At 44.2% G+C, this 17,036-nt stretch overlaps 2 protein-coding genes across 7 annotated transcripts in view; one reads left to right on the top strand and one right to left on the bottom strand.

Annotated features, from left to right (window-relative positions):
* LOC112219368 (guanine nucleotide exchange factor VAV2) overlaps nucleotides 1-17,036 on the top strand; it is a 1,336,992-nt gene that overhangs the window by 629,643 nt on the left and 690,313 nt on the right. The gene's annotated exons all lie outside the window — the stretch shown is intronic.
* Nucleotides 1-17,036, bottom strand: part of LOC112226307 (myosin-9-like) — a 32,445-nt gene that overhangs the window by 14,148 nt on the left and 1,261 nt on the right. Inside the window, exons 2-6 of one of the 2 annotated variants that reach the window (XM_042302251.1) lie at nucleotides 4,989-5,323; nucleotides 3,418-3,574; nucleotides 2,557-2,584; nucleotides 2,324-2,417; nucleotides 1,611-1,631 (exon numbers count right to left, since the gene is read on the bottom strand). In XM_042302251.1, the coding sequence (XP_042158185.1) occupies nucleotides 1,611-1,631; nucleotides 2,324-2,417; nucleotides 2,557-2,584; nucleotides 3,418-3,574; nucleotides 4,989-5,318 (630 nt within the window). In that variant the 5' untranslated portion in view covers nucleotides 5,319-5,323. The remainder of the gene's footprint in view (nucleotides 1-1,610; nucleotides 1,632-2,323; nucleotides 2,418-2,556; nucleotides 2,585-3,417; nucleotides 3,575-4,988; nucleotides 5,324-17,036) is intronic. The other variant, XM_042302252.1, reaches the window with a different exon arrangement.

Genomic DNA, 17,036 nt, shown 5'->3' with positions numbered 1-17,036 from the left:
ACTTAATTATGAGGATTTCAGGTGTTTAAACATTTGATTTGTGTTTGGATGTTCCCTTTTCACACCCATCATTTAATCATAAGTCATAAGATAATGCAGTTGTGTGAATTTACCTTACTTTGAGAAAAAAAAACTGCATGCAGACCATTGAATATCACGACACACGGGAACATACACAAGTACACAATACCCCACACACAGCGCAGTGTTAGTGCCCACACCTTGACACCCAATGGACAACCCTGTGGCCCTCATCAGTAACCCTTCACCCAGAGTAACCCCCAGACCCCATGCAGAGAACTGACTGTCAAGATTCACTACACTGACATTAAGTATACACAACCCCTACAGTCAGAAATCTGTACATAGTTCACACTGAGCTCTACTTCAGACTGTTGTTGTACAGGTGGATCCATGCACATGACTCCATCTAAAATGCCATTAGTAATACTACAGTGAACTTCAATTTTAAAAGGATCTAATACATGGACAGGAAAGCCTACTGATAACCTTCAAGAGTCTGTTACAGCTGAGGCAGTGTCAACATGTGAGGAGCTTGGCACATATTGGGTGGAAATCACTTCAATCCACCCAATAAAAATACAGACTTGCACTAATATTCTTACATAACTGCTAGGCTAAGAGGTTGCTGGTTCGAATCCCCGAGCCGACTAGGTGTAACATTTGTCAGTGTCCCCTTGAGCAAGGCACTAACACTAATTGCTCCTGTAACTCTTCCTGGATAAGAGTGTCTGCTAAAATGACTCAAAATGTTAAAAATGAAGCTGCTATAGTGGCTTTGTCAATGTTATCAATCTGAGGAGCTCACTGAACCTTTTACCCGGAATCTTTAAGGACAATGTTAGTTTAAAACCAATCCCTATCTAATCCTATACATTACACCACTATCAGGCTTTAAACAGTAGTAAGGAGCAGGGAATAATGGATCTGTTGACTGGTATGAAGCATCCCCAGTGAACGAACACACACTTATACAACTAGTCCACTGGCGTCACAATGCACACAGCAACTCAGTGAGTTTGTCCAAAGATCTTTAAAATGGTGTGGACAAAGAGTGAGAAATGGAGAGGGAGCTGTGAGAGAACGTTGACCAGATCTCTGAACAGACACACACACACACACACAGCAAGCAGACATGGAGTCTCACACACAGGTGAACGCATCAATCACACTTCTGGAACCGCCAGGGGAAAACAAAGGATCAACAGCGTTATGCAAAATTCAGCCAGACTTGTCAAACTGCAGAGCTGTTTACTCATTAAATATCTTTAAACTTAGTATTTAAAAGAAGATCAAATCAACAATACAAAAAGGGATGCGCTCTCAGTTTTGTCTGGCTGAATTCAAAATGGCAATTTCCCCTTTAATAAAGAACATTCCTTCCTCTGAACCGACACTGGTCATGTGACCTACACTTCCAAGTGACCCACGAGCCCACCACAGAGCACGCTCCAGCAGCACGGGGGAGGAGGGAGCGACAGTGCAAGAGCCAAGGAGAGGGAGGAAGGGTGTGGAGGAGGAGATCCAGAGATGTGTGATGGGAGAGGAAGGAAGGGGGTGATTGGGGGGGGGGGGGGGGGGTAACTCACATGTGACAGGAACGAGCTGGTCTGTTGATGGGAAAAGAGAAACACACAACCTCAAAGGAATGATAGATACAGATACTGGTCCGCTTTCAGAAAAGACTGAGCCTCTCTTGAACCCTGTAGTCACAGCTGCATCTATCACAGGGGTGGCCAACTACAGCACTGCAGGGTTACATTTTGTCTCATTGCTTTATAGAGTTGACCGGAGGTCACTTTGATTCAGCTCAGCCGCTGGAGGAGGAATGTCAACAAAAGGAATAATATAGTCAGTCCACTGTGGTTTAGAAATGACACTATGAACCAGCTACCAAGGGAGTTTAATCTACCTCCTGCAGTGCTACGGTCAGTCTTAAAGAACCAAGACTGGCCAACCCTTATTTAGAGGTCCTCTATGGCACCATAGAGCGGTGTGACTGATGTAGAAGCAGCACCTATCCAAGACCTGGAACAATATGGCGATGGCTTGACAATGATGTAATGTTAAGTACCACTGGCAACACTATTTCTCAAACACACATACAATCACAGTACAAGTAGTTGAACATTGAGGACTCGGAAAAGCCTGGTTCCGAGCTGATAAAGGACCATAGGAAACCAGGCCCACGCAGAGTGTGAGAGCATGGTGAAGAGAAAGAAAAAAAGGAATATCAAAGAGAGTAGAGAGAAATAGAGAGGAGAGGGAATTATGAGAGAGAATAGTAGAGTAGATGACTGACCTGGTCTTTCTTGGTCTTGTGGGAAGAGGCCACATGGGCCAGATACTGAATGACCTTCTTGGTGTTCTCGGTCTTCCCAGCACCAGACTCTCCTCTGTGGAAGAGAAAAGGAGGACAGAAGCAAAAAAAGTGACTTCCTTAAATCGGTTGTCAGCAATATCACACCAAACACTGATTAAGGTCATGTTGAGAGACCAAGATTTGCTGTTCATAGAGTTGTGCTCAAGACTCACGTGCAAAGAATGGACTGGTCTTCACGGTCTGTGAAAAGAGGTGGGGCCAAGAATTTTTTAAAACGTCCATATTACATGCATTAAGTTGGATTGAATAACATGAGGGGACAGTTGAATTCAATAGTGACAGAATAGTTTCTGCTATTACTTGCAGCCCTTCATGGGTGCTTGTGGTGCAGAGGAACTTCAGTTCCATTGTCAGAACATCTAAAGTATGTTGTTGCCAGCTGGCTTCATATAAAATGTGAATTCTACAGTGTGTATTTGCTATCTCAGGAGCACATGCACTACATTTTTGTCTCTGAAACAGGAAGCGCATTGGTCACACAGGAAATCAATATCCGGCTTCCTGTGAATGGAAAGGGTGATGCCTTTTAACCAACAAGCCACTTAACCATCCCCATACTGCACGGTAACTCCCTCCCTCTCCTCTAAAGTTAAATGACTCCCTTTACTTAAATGGGGGCCAACCATGGACTAACAAGACAAGAGGGAGTGAATGGACAGCCTGACAACACCAAACAGTACATCAAGGTAATGGGTCTGGGAAAGAGAGTACTGAGAATGTACTGCATGTAGACTACATACCCTTACAGACTGACTAATGGCCTTTCCTTGGTTATGGAAGGCAGAAACCCTCAGAAATCAAGGCTAATGCTTCACTACTTAAATGCAGACTTTCAGATCCAAGTGTGCCTGGAGGAGTCTAAACCGATTCATATCTTCTAGACAAATTATCTTACTAAACATGGATGTTAAAATACTACCAATAATACTACCGTTTTACTCATTAGCCTTATCTGAATACATTTGCTAGGTTACTTACTACGATGTTGTGGTATAATAAGGACCTTGGCTTACCCTGCATCATGCTCCTGTAGGCCGTGTCAGTGATGGCATAAATATGGGGGGGCATTTCATGCCTCTTCTTGCCCTTGTACATATCCACAATCTCTTCTGAGTAGATGGGCAGATTCTTATAGGGGTTTATAACCACACAGAAGAGCCCAGAGTATGTCTGTGATACAAAGAGAAACACTTATTAATATTGGCTACTGAACATACATTCTCTCCTCTATCCATGTCCTGAACCAAGAACACTAGAGCCGGACTTGACTGGCCTACTTACATTGGATTTTGGCTAATCTTGAGATAGACAGAATTTTAATTGAAGTGACATCAGTGAGAGACTGCAGTAGAAATCACTCCCGACCTGCCAATGTAATAGTTTAAACTGACTGTATATTTTATAACTGATGGTCTACAGTCAAGAACAAGACTGGACAGATGTATATGGGGAAATCATAGTGAATATTATTTTCTGAATCTAACCCTCTCCAAGTCTTTTGTCAACACCAGCTCCATACTTTATTTCCCTCCCTGACTACAGCCAGAGGCTGGGCTTGATCAGTCATGTTTCACAATCACCAAGACCTACCAAACAGTGACATCATCCGAGGTAATTTCACCCCACCCCCTCTGTCCCTTTCATTATACCTATCTAAAGCCTCCCCTCATCTTGGTATGGGCATATGGAGCAGCTCTCCTCCCCACTTCACTTTTGTTCATCAGCCCTCCATACTTCTATTTCCTTCCCTCTCAGCTACATTCCTGTCCTCCACTCCCCATTGCCCTTGCTTCTGGTCTGGTAGTTGTCTGTTGCCTCTCCCAAGTGGGGAGGGGGTTCAGAAGGGTACCCGGTTCAGTGGCCCCCACACGGCAGGACCCAAACCCCAAGAGGGCCAGGGCGTGTTGACTTGACCGGGTCAAAGCCCAATGTAGCAGGCACCAATTCACTCCGTCGTGGACAGAGGGATAAATGGCATTATGGGGGAACAATAATTGGAGCACGATTTACATTCCATCTCCATTTAAAACTCAACTCTGAACAGCTTTACTCTCCACCCCCATTGTGTCCCTCTTCCACCCCCCCCCAGGAGAGTATTGTTCCCTGCAGATTCCTGTTTACAGCAGTACTCCAAACACAGAAGGAGCGAGTAAGAGGGAAGGGAGCCAGAAAGGGAGGACTGAACATACTCGTATGTTTGGTAAACATTACAGCCTTTCATTTGGGATGGCAACCTGCACATAATGGGTCATCTGACACAATTGGTTTAATGGGGCAGGAAAGGAGGACTACCTGGTTTGGAACCAGGCCAAGTCGTGACATGAGCAGACAGTGCTTTCGTAACCAGCATTAAGCAAGACCTTGGATAACAGCTAAACATTTTTTTTTTAAAATCAGCTCTCGTATGGGGGGGGGCAAGAGTGAGTCAGGAGTGTTCACATGAACACAGAGTAATGATTGACACATGTATCATACAATGAGGTGAGGTCCTTCAATGTGCTGTAGTACCAGAATTTCTCTTTCAGGTTCTACAGGCTGGGAATGTGTCCTTCAGTTCAGTGTGTGCCTTGTATATAATACTCACGTAGATGAGGCCAGAGTAATATCTCTCCTTGAGGTTGTGCAGCACCGATGCCTCATTCAGGCAGGTGAGCTCGGCCATGTCTTCCACCTTGCTGAACTTGGGCGGGTTCATCTTCTGGATGTCATCCTTGTTGACTTTCACCTTCTTGCCAGAGTCTGCCAGCTCCACCAGGCACTCTTCACCTCGCTCCTCCTTCACAGATCCCGCCTCGAAGCCCAGCCGCTCCGACGGCACCCACACCAGCTTCTTGGTGGCCCAGTCTGCCTGGGCCAGAGGGTTGTTGACCATGTTGCGGTCCACGTACAGGAACTTGTCTGCGTCCGTCGCCATGGTTGCTTTGGAAAGAGACCCAGAAGTTGGTTAGGGCTGGGAAATATAGCATTTAGTTGTAGTACCAATTCAATTTAGTTAGACCTCAACCAACAAACAAATCTGATGTAAATGAGCAACAGTCCTGACAAACTGAGCCAAGTTAACAAAGACTTCCCTTAAACTACAAAGCAATATCTATCCCCAAAACAAGAATGTGGGCATGAAATTTAATTTCACCCTCACGGCAATCTATATCCACAACACCCATGGGTTGTTCTGATCTAAAGCTAGCCACTGCCCAGAAAGTTTGTTGGGTTGTGAGTTGATGTCTGTCAGAGAGGTCTGGTCCCTGGCCGTTTGCCTTGATGTAATGTCTGAGGAATGCCAGGGTCACCAATGTTTCCTCTACAACATGGAGTGCTCAGGTTAGGTCAGGTCAACATAAAACACGCTCATCTCAACAAGGCCCCACTATTCAGGCAACCGCTACGGATGCTAAATCAAATTAAAGGGCGCACTCCCTCTCCAGCCAAGACGGTCTCTAAAAAAATCGTAACTTACAGTGCTGTAAAACTTAGTTGAAGTCAGAAGTTTACATACACTTAGAACAGTCATTACAATTTGTTTTTCAACCACTCCACAAATTTCTTGTTAAACAAACTATAGTTTTGGCAAGTCGGTTAGGACATTATGCATGACAAGTAATTTTTCCAACAATTGTTTACAGATTTCACTGTATCACAATTCCAGTGGGCCAAAGTTTTCATACTTGACTGCCTTTAAACAGCTTGGAAAATTCCAGAAAATTATGTCATGGCTTTAGAAGCTTCTGATAGTCTAATTGACGTAATTTGAGTCAATTGGAGGTGTACCCGTGGATATATTTCAAGACCTGCCTTCAAACTTAGTGCCTCTGCTTGACATCCTGGGAAAAGCAAAAGAAATCAGCAAAGACCTCAGAAAAAAATGGTAGACCTCCACAAGTCTGGTTCATCCTTGGGAGCAATTTCCAAACATTACCACATTCAACTGTACAAACAATAGTACGCAAGTAACACCATGGGACCACGCAGCCGTCATCCCGCTCAGGAAGGAGATGCGTTCTGTCTCCAAGAGATGAACGTACTTTGGTGTGAAAAGTTCAAATCAATCCCAGAACAGCAGCAAAGGACCTTGTGAAGATATTTTGTACTTGTTTCATCCAGCAACTATATCCACAGTCAAACAAGTCCTATGAAATTGACACAACCTGAAAGGCAAGGAAGACACTGCTCCAAAACCACCATAAAAATGCCAGACGACGGTTTGCAACTGCACACGGGGACAACGATCGTACTTTTGAGAAATGTCCTCTGATTTCATGAAACAAAAATAGAACTGTTTGGCCATAATGACCATCGTTATGCTTGGAGGAAAAAGGGGACGGCTTGCAAGTCGAAGAACACTCATCCCAACCGTGAAGCATGGGGGTGGCAGCATCATGTTGGGGGGGTGCTTTGCTGCAGGAGGGACTGGTGCACTTCACAAAATAGATAGAATCATGAGGAAATAAAATTATGAGGATATAGTGAAGCAAGGAAGTCAGTGAGAAAGTCAAAGCTAGGTCGCAAATGGGTCTTCCAAATGGACAATGACCCCAAGCATACTTCCAAAGTTATGGCAAAATGGCCTTATGGACAACAAAGTCAAGGTGCTGGAGTGGCCATCACAAAGCCCTGACCACAATCCTATAGAAAATGTGTGGGCAGAACTGAAAAAGCATGTGTGAGCAAGGAGGCCAACAAACCTGACTGTTACACCAGCTCTGTCAGGAAGAATGGGCCAAAATTCACCCAATTTATTGTGGGAAGCGTGTGGAAGGCTACCCAAAATGTTTGACACAAGTTAAACAATTTAAAGGCAATGCTACCAAATACTAATTGAGTGAATGTAAACTTCTGACCCACTGGGAATGTGATGAAAGAAATAAAAGCGGAAATCATTCTCTACTATTCTGACATTTCACATTCTTACAATAAAGTGGTGATCCTAACTGACCGAAGACAGGGAATTTTTACTAGGATTAAATGTCAGGAATTGTCAAAAACTGAGTTTGAATGCATTTGGCTAAGGTATATGTAAACTTCTGACTTCAACTGTATATTCATGGTAATGTGCAACATGTGCTGACCATCTCATTTAAATATGTGGTTTTGGGACAGACTTCATTGATTACATACTTGGAGGAAAATCTTCAAAAACAATGTTTCGCAACGTTCGGTTTCTAGGGACGAGGAGCACGTCAGAGTGGGAGGCTAATAGACTGATACATAATGAGGCCTGAGGAACCATTCAAAAATGTTGGAGAACATTCAAGGGACTAAAAGTTTAAATAAATACTTTGGGGTTAAAGGCATAAACACAATGTTCAGTCTTGAATCTTGTTTACAACGCTTGTGCAAAACAACCACAATGCCAGTGGTGAGCGACATGGCTTGCAGGCACAAACAGGACCGGTTCACAGCTCATGAACAACATCTAAGTCATTGAAGTCAGTTCCATGGTGTAACCCACATGGAGAGACTAGACTAGTATTACCAGAATCCAGTGGGGGTGAGGGACGGGTGTTTCATAACGTTTAGCTATACACAGAGGTAGAGAAAAGGGAAGGCCATTATCTGAGCATTCCAACAACGGGAGCGTTGCGCTTTCCCACCACCGCCAGGGTCGTTAGCCTAAAACTTTCCTTTACTCCCTAGGGTAGAAATAAAATTAAACATTTTACAACAAATGGCAATGTTTTGTTTACATACTCAACTTTGCTAAACAGCACACACTCAAAAAGGTTAGAAAATCCCAAACGTTTCCACTTTACCATACTTATGAGCTTTGCTTGTTGGCAGAGTTTCTGTTTGGATAATTTGGAAATGCAGTTTGTGAAATATTGGGGGGTTTACAGGTGGCAAGTTCTCTTACAGTGCCTGCCACCCAAAGCTATTCTTACGAAATAGCAGCATTATTGAATGTGAGGTTTACCTGCGGTAGAATGGGGGAAAGTTATTTTATAGGTATGTTAACCTACATTGGGGGCAATGCAGTCTACTGCCAACAAAGGCTAGGGCAAGTAGATGTTTGAGAATGTATTGAGAAAGGCTGTACTGCTGACAGAGGGTTATGAGAAATACTAAAATGGCACATTAACCCTGATCTAAGTTAGGGAACCAGGACTGTAGCACCATTCTTCTCCCTCCTCAGAGCTCTACAGCTGACTTCCATCACTACACCCTCCCCTTTCCCAACCCTTACTTCACCGTTTCCTACTTTAGAGTGAGGTACCCCACAAATTAGTCGCCCCAGACTCCTCTCGGTCAGCTTCAGTCTCCCTCTCCCCACCCCCCTCTGTTTATCCAGTCTTCCAGGGTCACATTCCTCCCATACTGACCCTTTATCAAAGACAGAGAGCAAAGGAATGCTGCACATTTCTTTCCTCTGATCACCATCAGTCTCTCCTGGTCTTTCCTCCCAGTCTTCTACTCCCATCACCACATCAGTAGAGGATCGCACACGTTGAAACGAATGTGGATCTCCCATTCGTCAACCAATTGTTCAGCACGCTGTTGATGTCTGATGACATGTGAGATTCGACATAGAAAATTAAATAAATAAAAATAGGTTGCAAAGTACTCTAAGCAGGCAAACACTATTGGTGTGTTTGAGCCCTTAAAAACACTCACGATACATCAACATCACCTAGCCCTGGTAATGCACCCACAGGCTGTACAGTATAACAGTTAACTGTGGCAGGGCCTAACTATCTGCAGCATTAGGCAAACATAACCAGCAACCACACCAAGGGGCAGTCTAGTCAGTTCCATGCAGTCCTAACACAGCTAATGCCTTACTGCAATAGTTAACCATTGTTTTCCTGCTTGGCAAAAACAAGCAGTAGGGAGTACAGCCTCAACACACCAACGCTCTGGGATTGATTCTTATCAGTGTCAGCTAGGCTAACGTGGGCGTGCAGCATGAAGAGAGAAGAAAAAAACGTGTAGCCTACATGAAAACAAACTCAAACAAGCAGCTCAAACATATACAGGCCATCTGTTGAGTGGAGGCAGGATGGGGGCCAGAGTTTAGCTTGTATTGTCTACCAGCAAGACATGGATAAGCCAGCAGGATAGGAATATAACAATGATATTGAACAGAAATAACAATGATAAAATGAGACTTCAAAAAGGAGAGCATGCAGCCGTTTTGGACGGCCCTGGGGAGGGAGCAAAGAGGCCTGTGCTGTGTCCCATACACGTCGTCTTGACACAGATTAGTCAGTGACGCATCTCCTCCATCCATCTCCTGAGAGCAGCACAGGGCTACATTTATAACCACATCTATTCTTTTCATAGTCATTCTATGGAAGGTGCTCTACATTGAAAAGTGAAGGCAAACCTGAAGTGTGATGGTCAGCCGTTGTCAATGATGTACAGGCTAGGCAATGTCTATGGGATTAAGAGAACACTGGGTAGACTGACATCTTTTATTATGACTCAAAGTCCACAGCCTTCTGTCTGTCCACAGCCTTCTGTCTGTCCACAGCCTTCTGTCTGGCCACAGCCTTCTGTCTGGCCACAGCCTTCTGTCTGGCCACCAAAGTCCACAGCCTTCTGTCTGGCCACCAAAGTCCACAGCCTTCTGTCTGGCCACCAAAGTCCACAGCCTTCTGTCTGGCCACCAAAGTCCACAGCCTTCTGTCTGGCCACCAAAGTCCACAGCCTTCTGTCTGGCCACCAAAGTCCACAGCCTTCTGTCTGGCCACCAAAGTCCACAGCCTTCTGTCTGGCCACCAAAGTCCACAGCCTTCTGTCTGGCCACCAAAGTCCACAGCCTTCTGTCTGGCCACCAAAGTCCACAGCCTTCTGTCTGGCCACCAAAGTCCACAGCCTTCTGTCTGGCCACCAAAGTCCACAGCCTTCTGTCTGGCCACCAAAGTCCACAGCCTTCTGTCTGGCCACCAAAGTCCACAGCCTTCTGTCTGGCCACCAAAGTCCACAGCCTTCTGTCTGGCCACCAAAGTCCACAGCCTTCTGTCTGGCCACCAAAGTCCACAGCCTTCTGTCTGGCCACCAAAGTCCACAGCCTTCTGTCTGGCCACCAAAGTCCACAGCCTTCTGTCTGGCCACCAAAGTCCACAGCCTTCTGTCTGGCCACCAAAGTCCACAGCCTTCTGTCTGGCCACCAAAGTCCACAGCCTTCTGTCTGGCCACCAAAGTCCACAGCCTTCTGTCTGGCCACCAAAGTCCACAGCCTTCTGTCTGGCCACCAAAGTCCACAGCCTTCTGTCTGGCCACCAAAGTCCACAGCCTTCTGTCTGGCCACCAAAGTCCACAGCCTTCTGTCTGGCCACGTCTTCACTCAACCTGGGACGCCACTAAGCCGGAAGACAAGTACTGCGCAGCTGCAAGGCCTCCCCATGTCTTGTCACGTTAAACTCTGTTCAGCTGTACAAACAGACTGATCTATTGAAGGTTGGCTACATTGAGATTAGCCGTTCTGGTAGTTACTCATGCAGAGTTACAGATTAATGAAGGCGACACGTGGAATACAAGGAAACCAATCCCTCCAACAGTCCCTAAATGTTACCGAACCCATCTGACAATCAATGACTAGCCAACATGTCATTCAAGGCTAAGAAAACGACTCCGACATCTTGGAAGGGTGGTGCTTAGTCAGAGAAGTGGCCTACGATAGGAGCGGAACCACAGGCTGAATAACAAGGGGGGGGGAGAGAGGGTGGTTTTAGAACCGACTTCAGAGACAAGAATGAAGGCACAAAGGGAGGAAGTAAGGAGTGTCCTTGTCAACTCCTGGCCCTCTCGTTAAAAAGGCACACTAAGGGCTGCTTGCTCTTCATCAGAGCCATCCTTCCCTCCCTCCTCCACTCATTTCATTCCAGCTCAGTGCCTTCCCCTGCTCCTCCTCACACAGAGCTATGCTGAGTAGCTGGAAAAACCAAGGTCTTGAGCCTCCATCTCGTCAGTCAGAGACCAAAGGCTACATTTAAAACCTGACCATGTACAATAAGCCTTGTATCCCACCAGCCACATTATAAAGCTGTTAAACAGCTGTGGCCAACTGGCCATGGTATACGTCTCATTGACTGGAATATTAATGGAGCCATTTATACATCCTCCTCATATCACATCCTACCCTGTCCGTCCCTACTCTAGTCATCAGATAGTCTCTTGTTGGGTCCAGTCTAGCATGCATGTTAAGCTTCAACGGCCTTTCGCTCCATCTCCTGCCCCCTGACCTTACCTCTTCTAGTCCTCACCATTGTCTGATGCCCTGAGGGAGAGAGTGTGACTGCCAGACGAGGCCAGGAGAGGTGTAGTGCGTCTAAGTTCATTATAGACTCAGACACAGTCTCCCTGCCTAAAACAGGGGAGGGAGGGGGAGCCGAGGAGGGAGAGGGGAAGAGGAAATGACAAAGCGGGAAAACTATTTTGCCATTTGTGGAACTTTGTTGTGTGAATTCTTGCAGAGTGCGCCAGGAGACACCGTTGAAACGAGAAGTTCTCAGCAGACTGCAGTAAATTAAGTCCTGGAAACGAACCACACTCCATGACAAACCCTTATCCACTATTTTTCCACATTCCTCACTAGAGATGCACATAAAAAAACAAACTCTAAGCAACCGGTTAGTCTTGCAGCACCATTTCCTTTAGAATTATTATATTAACTGTACTGGTTGACAGCCAGTAGGTGTCAGTCTGACACATACACCTACACACGTATAATGATTTGGGGTCAAAGGGCTTATGAAACGGCTCATATTTCTGTTGTCATTCTGACAGCCATATTGAACAAGTGAAAGCGCATTAATATTAGATAATGGTTACATAAGCCTTTTAACTGTTGTGAAAGAATGCTGGAGGGAGTCATACATACCCGCTTCCTCGGCCACTTAAATAAACATGTCTTTCTAAACCCTACTCAGGACATAAAACATCTTTCACCTGACCGTGAACACTGAACATGTCTTCATCTCATTTTTACCCCCACTTAAGACTAAACCATCCGCTCCCTTTTGTCTGCTAACGCCCATCTCTCCTTACCTCTGACTAGAAGTCTTATCTACAGTATAAGAGCACTCCCTTTGAGTCACTATATAGTCTAGGCTACATGAAGACAACAAATGGTGTCTAGCGTTTATGGAGGCTATTCACCAGTCAAACAAAAAGCACTCACGGCCAGTTGAACATGTGCTGTATTGAAACTAGTTGGGTATATTGAACCTGATCTGCATGTGTTGACAGAGGAATAAAATATGGAGTGGCAGTCAGAGGGACGTCCCTGTGCAGAGAGCGTTTCAAAGTTCAGTGTGAAACTGTGTTCGAGTGCTCAAGTTGACGGTGTTGGGCAATAGCCAGTCTGACACATGTATACACGCCTACAAAACCAAACACATCAGGTGCGCAGATCACACCCAACATGGAACAAAGTCTCTTTTCTGACATGCAAGGTAGCTTTTCACCACCCACATGGTGTAAAAGACCTCTACCTAACTAGTAATCTGCTTCTCTCCATTAGTTACATTGAATAAAAATATAACCGCAATAAAGTGTTAGTCATGTTTCATGAGCTGAAATAAATGTTTGCAGAAGTGTTCCATACGCACAAAAAGCTTCTCAAATTTGGCTACATCCCTTTTAGTGAGCATTTCTCCTTTGGCAAGACAATTAATCTGACAGGTGTGGCATATCAAGAAGCTAGTTAAACGGCATGATCATTACACAGGTGCAGCTTGTGTCGGGGACAATAAAAATACACTCTATAATGTTTAATTGTCACACGACACAATGCCACAGATGTGTCAAGTTGAGGGAGTGTGCAATTGGCATGCTGACTGCAGGAATGTCCATCCGAAATGTTGCCAGAGAATTAAACGTTAATTTCTCTGCCATAAGCTGCCTCCAACGTCATTTTAGAGAATTTTTGCATGTTTTTTGTATGTCCAACTAGCATCCCAACTGCAGATCATATATGGCATGGTGTTGGTGAGCGGTTTGCTGATGTCAACAGAGCACCCCATGGTGGTGGTGGGGTTATGGTATGGGCAGGCATAAGCTACAAACAATGAACACAATAGATTTTAGCAATGGCAATTTGAATGCACAGACACACCGTGACGAGATCCTGAGGCCCCTTGTTGTGCCATTCATCTGCCGCCGTCATCTAATGTTTCAGCATGATAATGCACGGTCCCATGTCGCAAGGATCTGTACACAATTCCTGGAAGATGAAAAAAAGCACAGTTCTTCCATGGCCTGCATAGTCACCAGACATGTCACCCATTGAGCATATTTGGGATGCTCTGGATCGATGTGTATGACAGCATGTTCCAGTTCTGCCAATATCCAGCAACTTCACACAGTCATTGAAGAGGAGCGGGACGACATTCCACAATCAACAGCCTGATCAATCCTATGCGAAGGAGATGTGTCACGCTGCACGAGGCAAATTGTGGTCACACCAGATACTAAATGGTTCTCTGATCCATGCCCCTAACTTTTTTGAAGGCATCCGTGACCAACCAATGCATATCAGTCTTCCCAGTCATATGAAATCCATAGATTAGGGCCCAAGTCATTTATTTCAGTTGACTGATTTCCTTACATGAACTGTAACTCAGCAAAATCTTGGAAATTGTTCCATTGTTGCTTTATTTTTTTTCACTATAAATTTAAAAAACGACAACTATCCCCCCACCCAGCATAGGCCTGGCATGTATCATAAACCAAGCAGCAATCAGTGTTTCCACGGTTAAGTCCAGAGAAGTGAGAACAAACCTTGTTTATTTGGAACCCCGGCCATAGATTAGTCATTTCCTGCTATTGTTGCAGTCAGTGGAACCCTACAGGTGTGTGCTGTGAGAGGGAGGATGGGAAGGGGGCCCCCAAATAAGAGGTATGGAGAAATTGACAGAATGGAGTAGGAGGAAGGAAAGAAACAAGCAAGCAAACAGTAGAACAGACCTAGTAGTGGGATTTGCACTAGGCCTTTTTAGCTGATACATTGGGTGTCCCTGCCAAGTCGACCAATCCGATTGACCCAATTCAAATCATATTGTTCAAGCCAGACTGAACAAAGGAATTAGTTTATTACATATAAATAGATAGCGAGAGTAATGGCAGTAAAATAAAAGTTTAAAAGAATTTGACTGGCAAGCCAGCCGCAGTAAAATATGACTCAAGCCTGAATCAGAGAGCACAGATGAATGCACGCACGTAATCTCCTGTGTTTGATGTCTGTAATACTAAGAATCCATGATATCCAACCTGTTATTTAAAATAGTGATGGCAAAGAAATGTACTTGAATTTTATTTGAAAAATCCAGTATTTTTCCTTCATAGCTTGTTCTCCATCTTATTAAAAAAAAGGGAGCCAATTTGTTTATAGGACACCTCCATGATGTATTTCTCATGCTCTCACTTGTATCTCGGCAGCACACATATGGTGAGCAATATGTTTGGAACGTCAGATTCCAATAAAAAAAAATATATATATATATAATATCAGTACCAAATCGTAATACATATACAATTGTAAGAAACGCAATACGTATCGTATCGACACCCAATTATCATGGAAATATTGTGAGGTCCCTGGCAATTCCCAGCCCTAGTTTAAAGATGGAATCCGTATTAGGGGAAACAGCGCCACTGTCCGCCCCAGCACAGTCGTTATCGTTTTGTGAATGTAACAAAGGTGAGGTACATCGAGCAGTGTAGTTAAAAAAGGTTGCAGTACATATTCTGCTGTTGTATCACACAATGACGTCTGATGAAGAAACTTGTTTACAGTAACTTTGTTGTAATATCCCAAACTGACATGACAGTTTCACCATTAAGGATTCCAGCTTTAAGAAGAGAATGTGCCCCATGTTTATATGCTGATCAGTAGCTATGAGCACGTCTGAATACATTACTCAAATGATTTTGACTCATGTGGATGATTGATCTTTGTGTTCTACTTGCCCCTTTGACTGGAGATGTACTGTACATTATATGACATGGCTCATAAATATCAATGAAGCATAAACTGTAGTCCTGTCTAGATGATGACCTTTCATCTGGTCTGCTGTAGCTAGCTGGGATATAGGGCCTAAAATGAATATAAAATTAGGATTGTTTACTTGGGGAAATGACCTAATTTTGATGGTATGTTCAAAAATGTAGTGCTCTTTTTTTTGCTTCCATTGTCTGGATTATCATCCAGCATTTGCCCATGTTACTGTCCCTCATCCCTGAAAGGGCAACTATAGTCCTGTAAATCTACAGTTAGTTTAGAGGACCTCGCCTGACAGAAACCAGGTCAGAAACATCTTGGGACTGACTGATAGCATCAACTCAAGAATCACAGCTACCACTGAACCTTAGATAACTGTGGGACACTTTTGTGCCACGGTGCCCTTGACCCAAATTGAAACAAAAGCAAGTTGGTTCCTAACAGTAATCTACCATAGCCAGGATGTCTGCATTCTAGTTGTCCTTCAACACATTAACAGGCATTTGAATTTGTCCTGTATGATTTTAAGAAGATTTTTAGGCTAGACTACATACTGACCAAATGTGGTCGACCCACTGGTCATGAACTGGGTACATTCTAGTACGGACATCATTGAAACAGTCAGTAAAATGTAAGAAGATCATGACAAGTTAGACTAATCAGTTTATATCTAAAAGGTCATTATAACTAATAATAATGGTGAATGCCTTTCCAATGAGCAAATTCAGAGGATTTATTTCAGATGCTGCCAGGGGTTTGATTCACAGTTCAGTGCAGTGAAAGCACAAACAGGAAATGATGTTATTCTGACAGGAACCAACACCCTGCTTTAGTGAAATAGAAAGACACCAGAGAGACCAAGGATGTATGCAAGAAAGTCATGAACTTGACTTTGCATACTGCTACCTTCAAAAGACAGAAACTCTGTTCTAAGACATAGGCCTGTGTTTCCCTTGAAATAACAAGTTTGAATTAATGGGCATGATATTCAAATGTGGCTATATCTGTAGGGCAGACATTCACTCAGTGCAGTGGGAACAGACTTTTGCACAGGCCTAGACTGAGCCATGTTCCTATATCAGGAGAATTGCCCAAGCTCACTGGAGAACCATGCGTAATTTGTGAGTCCCAGATTGCCTGACGACTCACACTGAATTTTTCCTCTGCTCTATATTTCGCTACAATTCAGCTTGAGACTGCCAAAGTTGAAGTTGTTTGTGGTTACGTCAAAATTAAGGTCACCAGTGATTGGATCATCTCAAACCAATCAGACTATCAAAGCCAATGACAGTTACAAAATGCTGCTTTACCGACTTGTTCTGGTTCAAATCTTTGGTTTCTGGGACCAATCAGAAAGGTTGTTAGAACACAAACCCATTCTAACCAAACTGGCAGGCGTAAAAGAAACTCCTGAAACTAGATCCCCTACATACTGGTCTTGACGAGAAGAAAAAAGACAACTTGGGGTAAGGTTCTCTTCTGTAATGTTTAACCAATCCGATAGATGTGGAGGAGTTAAGATGGAGTCACATTGTTAACATCCAAAAGTGGAAGTGGCATCACAGACGCTTTCCATTTGCCCTGAAATCCAGAACATCCCCTTGTTAGGGACTCTGATTTCTAGAATGCTAGCCTCTGCATGGGGAGGTACTCTAATCCAGACTCACTGTGGAGAAGAAACTAATATCAGTG

Source organism: Oncorhynchus tshawytscha, linkage group LG20 (genome assembly GCF_018296145.1).
Source record: "Oncorhynchus tshawytscha isolate Ot180627B linkage group LG20, Otsh_v2.0, whole genome shotgun sequence".
Taxonomy (NCBI): Eukaryota; Metazoa; Chordata; class Actinopteri; order Salmoniformes; family Salmonidae; genus Oncorhynchus; species Oncorhynchus tshawytscha.
The sequence above is the reverse complement of the archived record's forward strand: the minus strand, read 5'-3'. Positions and strand labels throughout refer to the sequence as shown.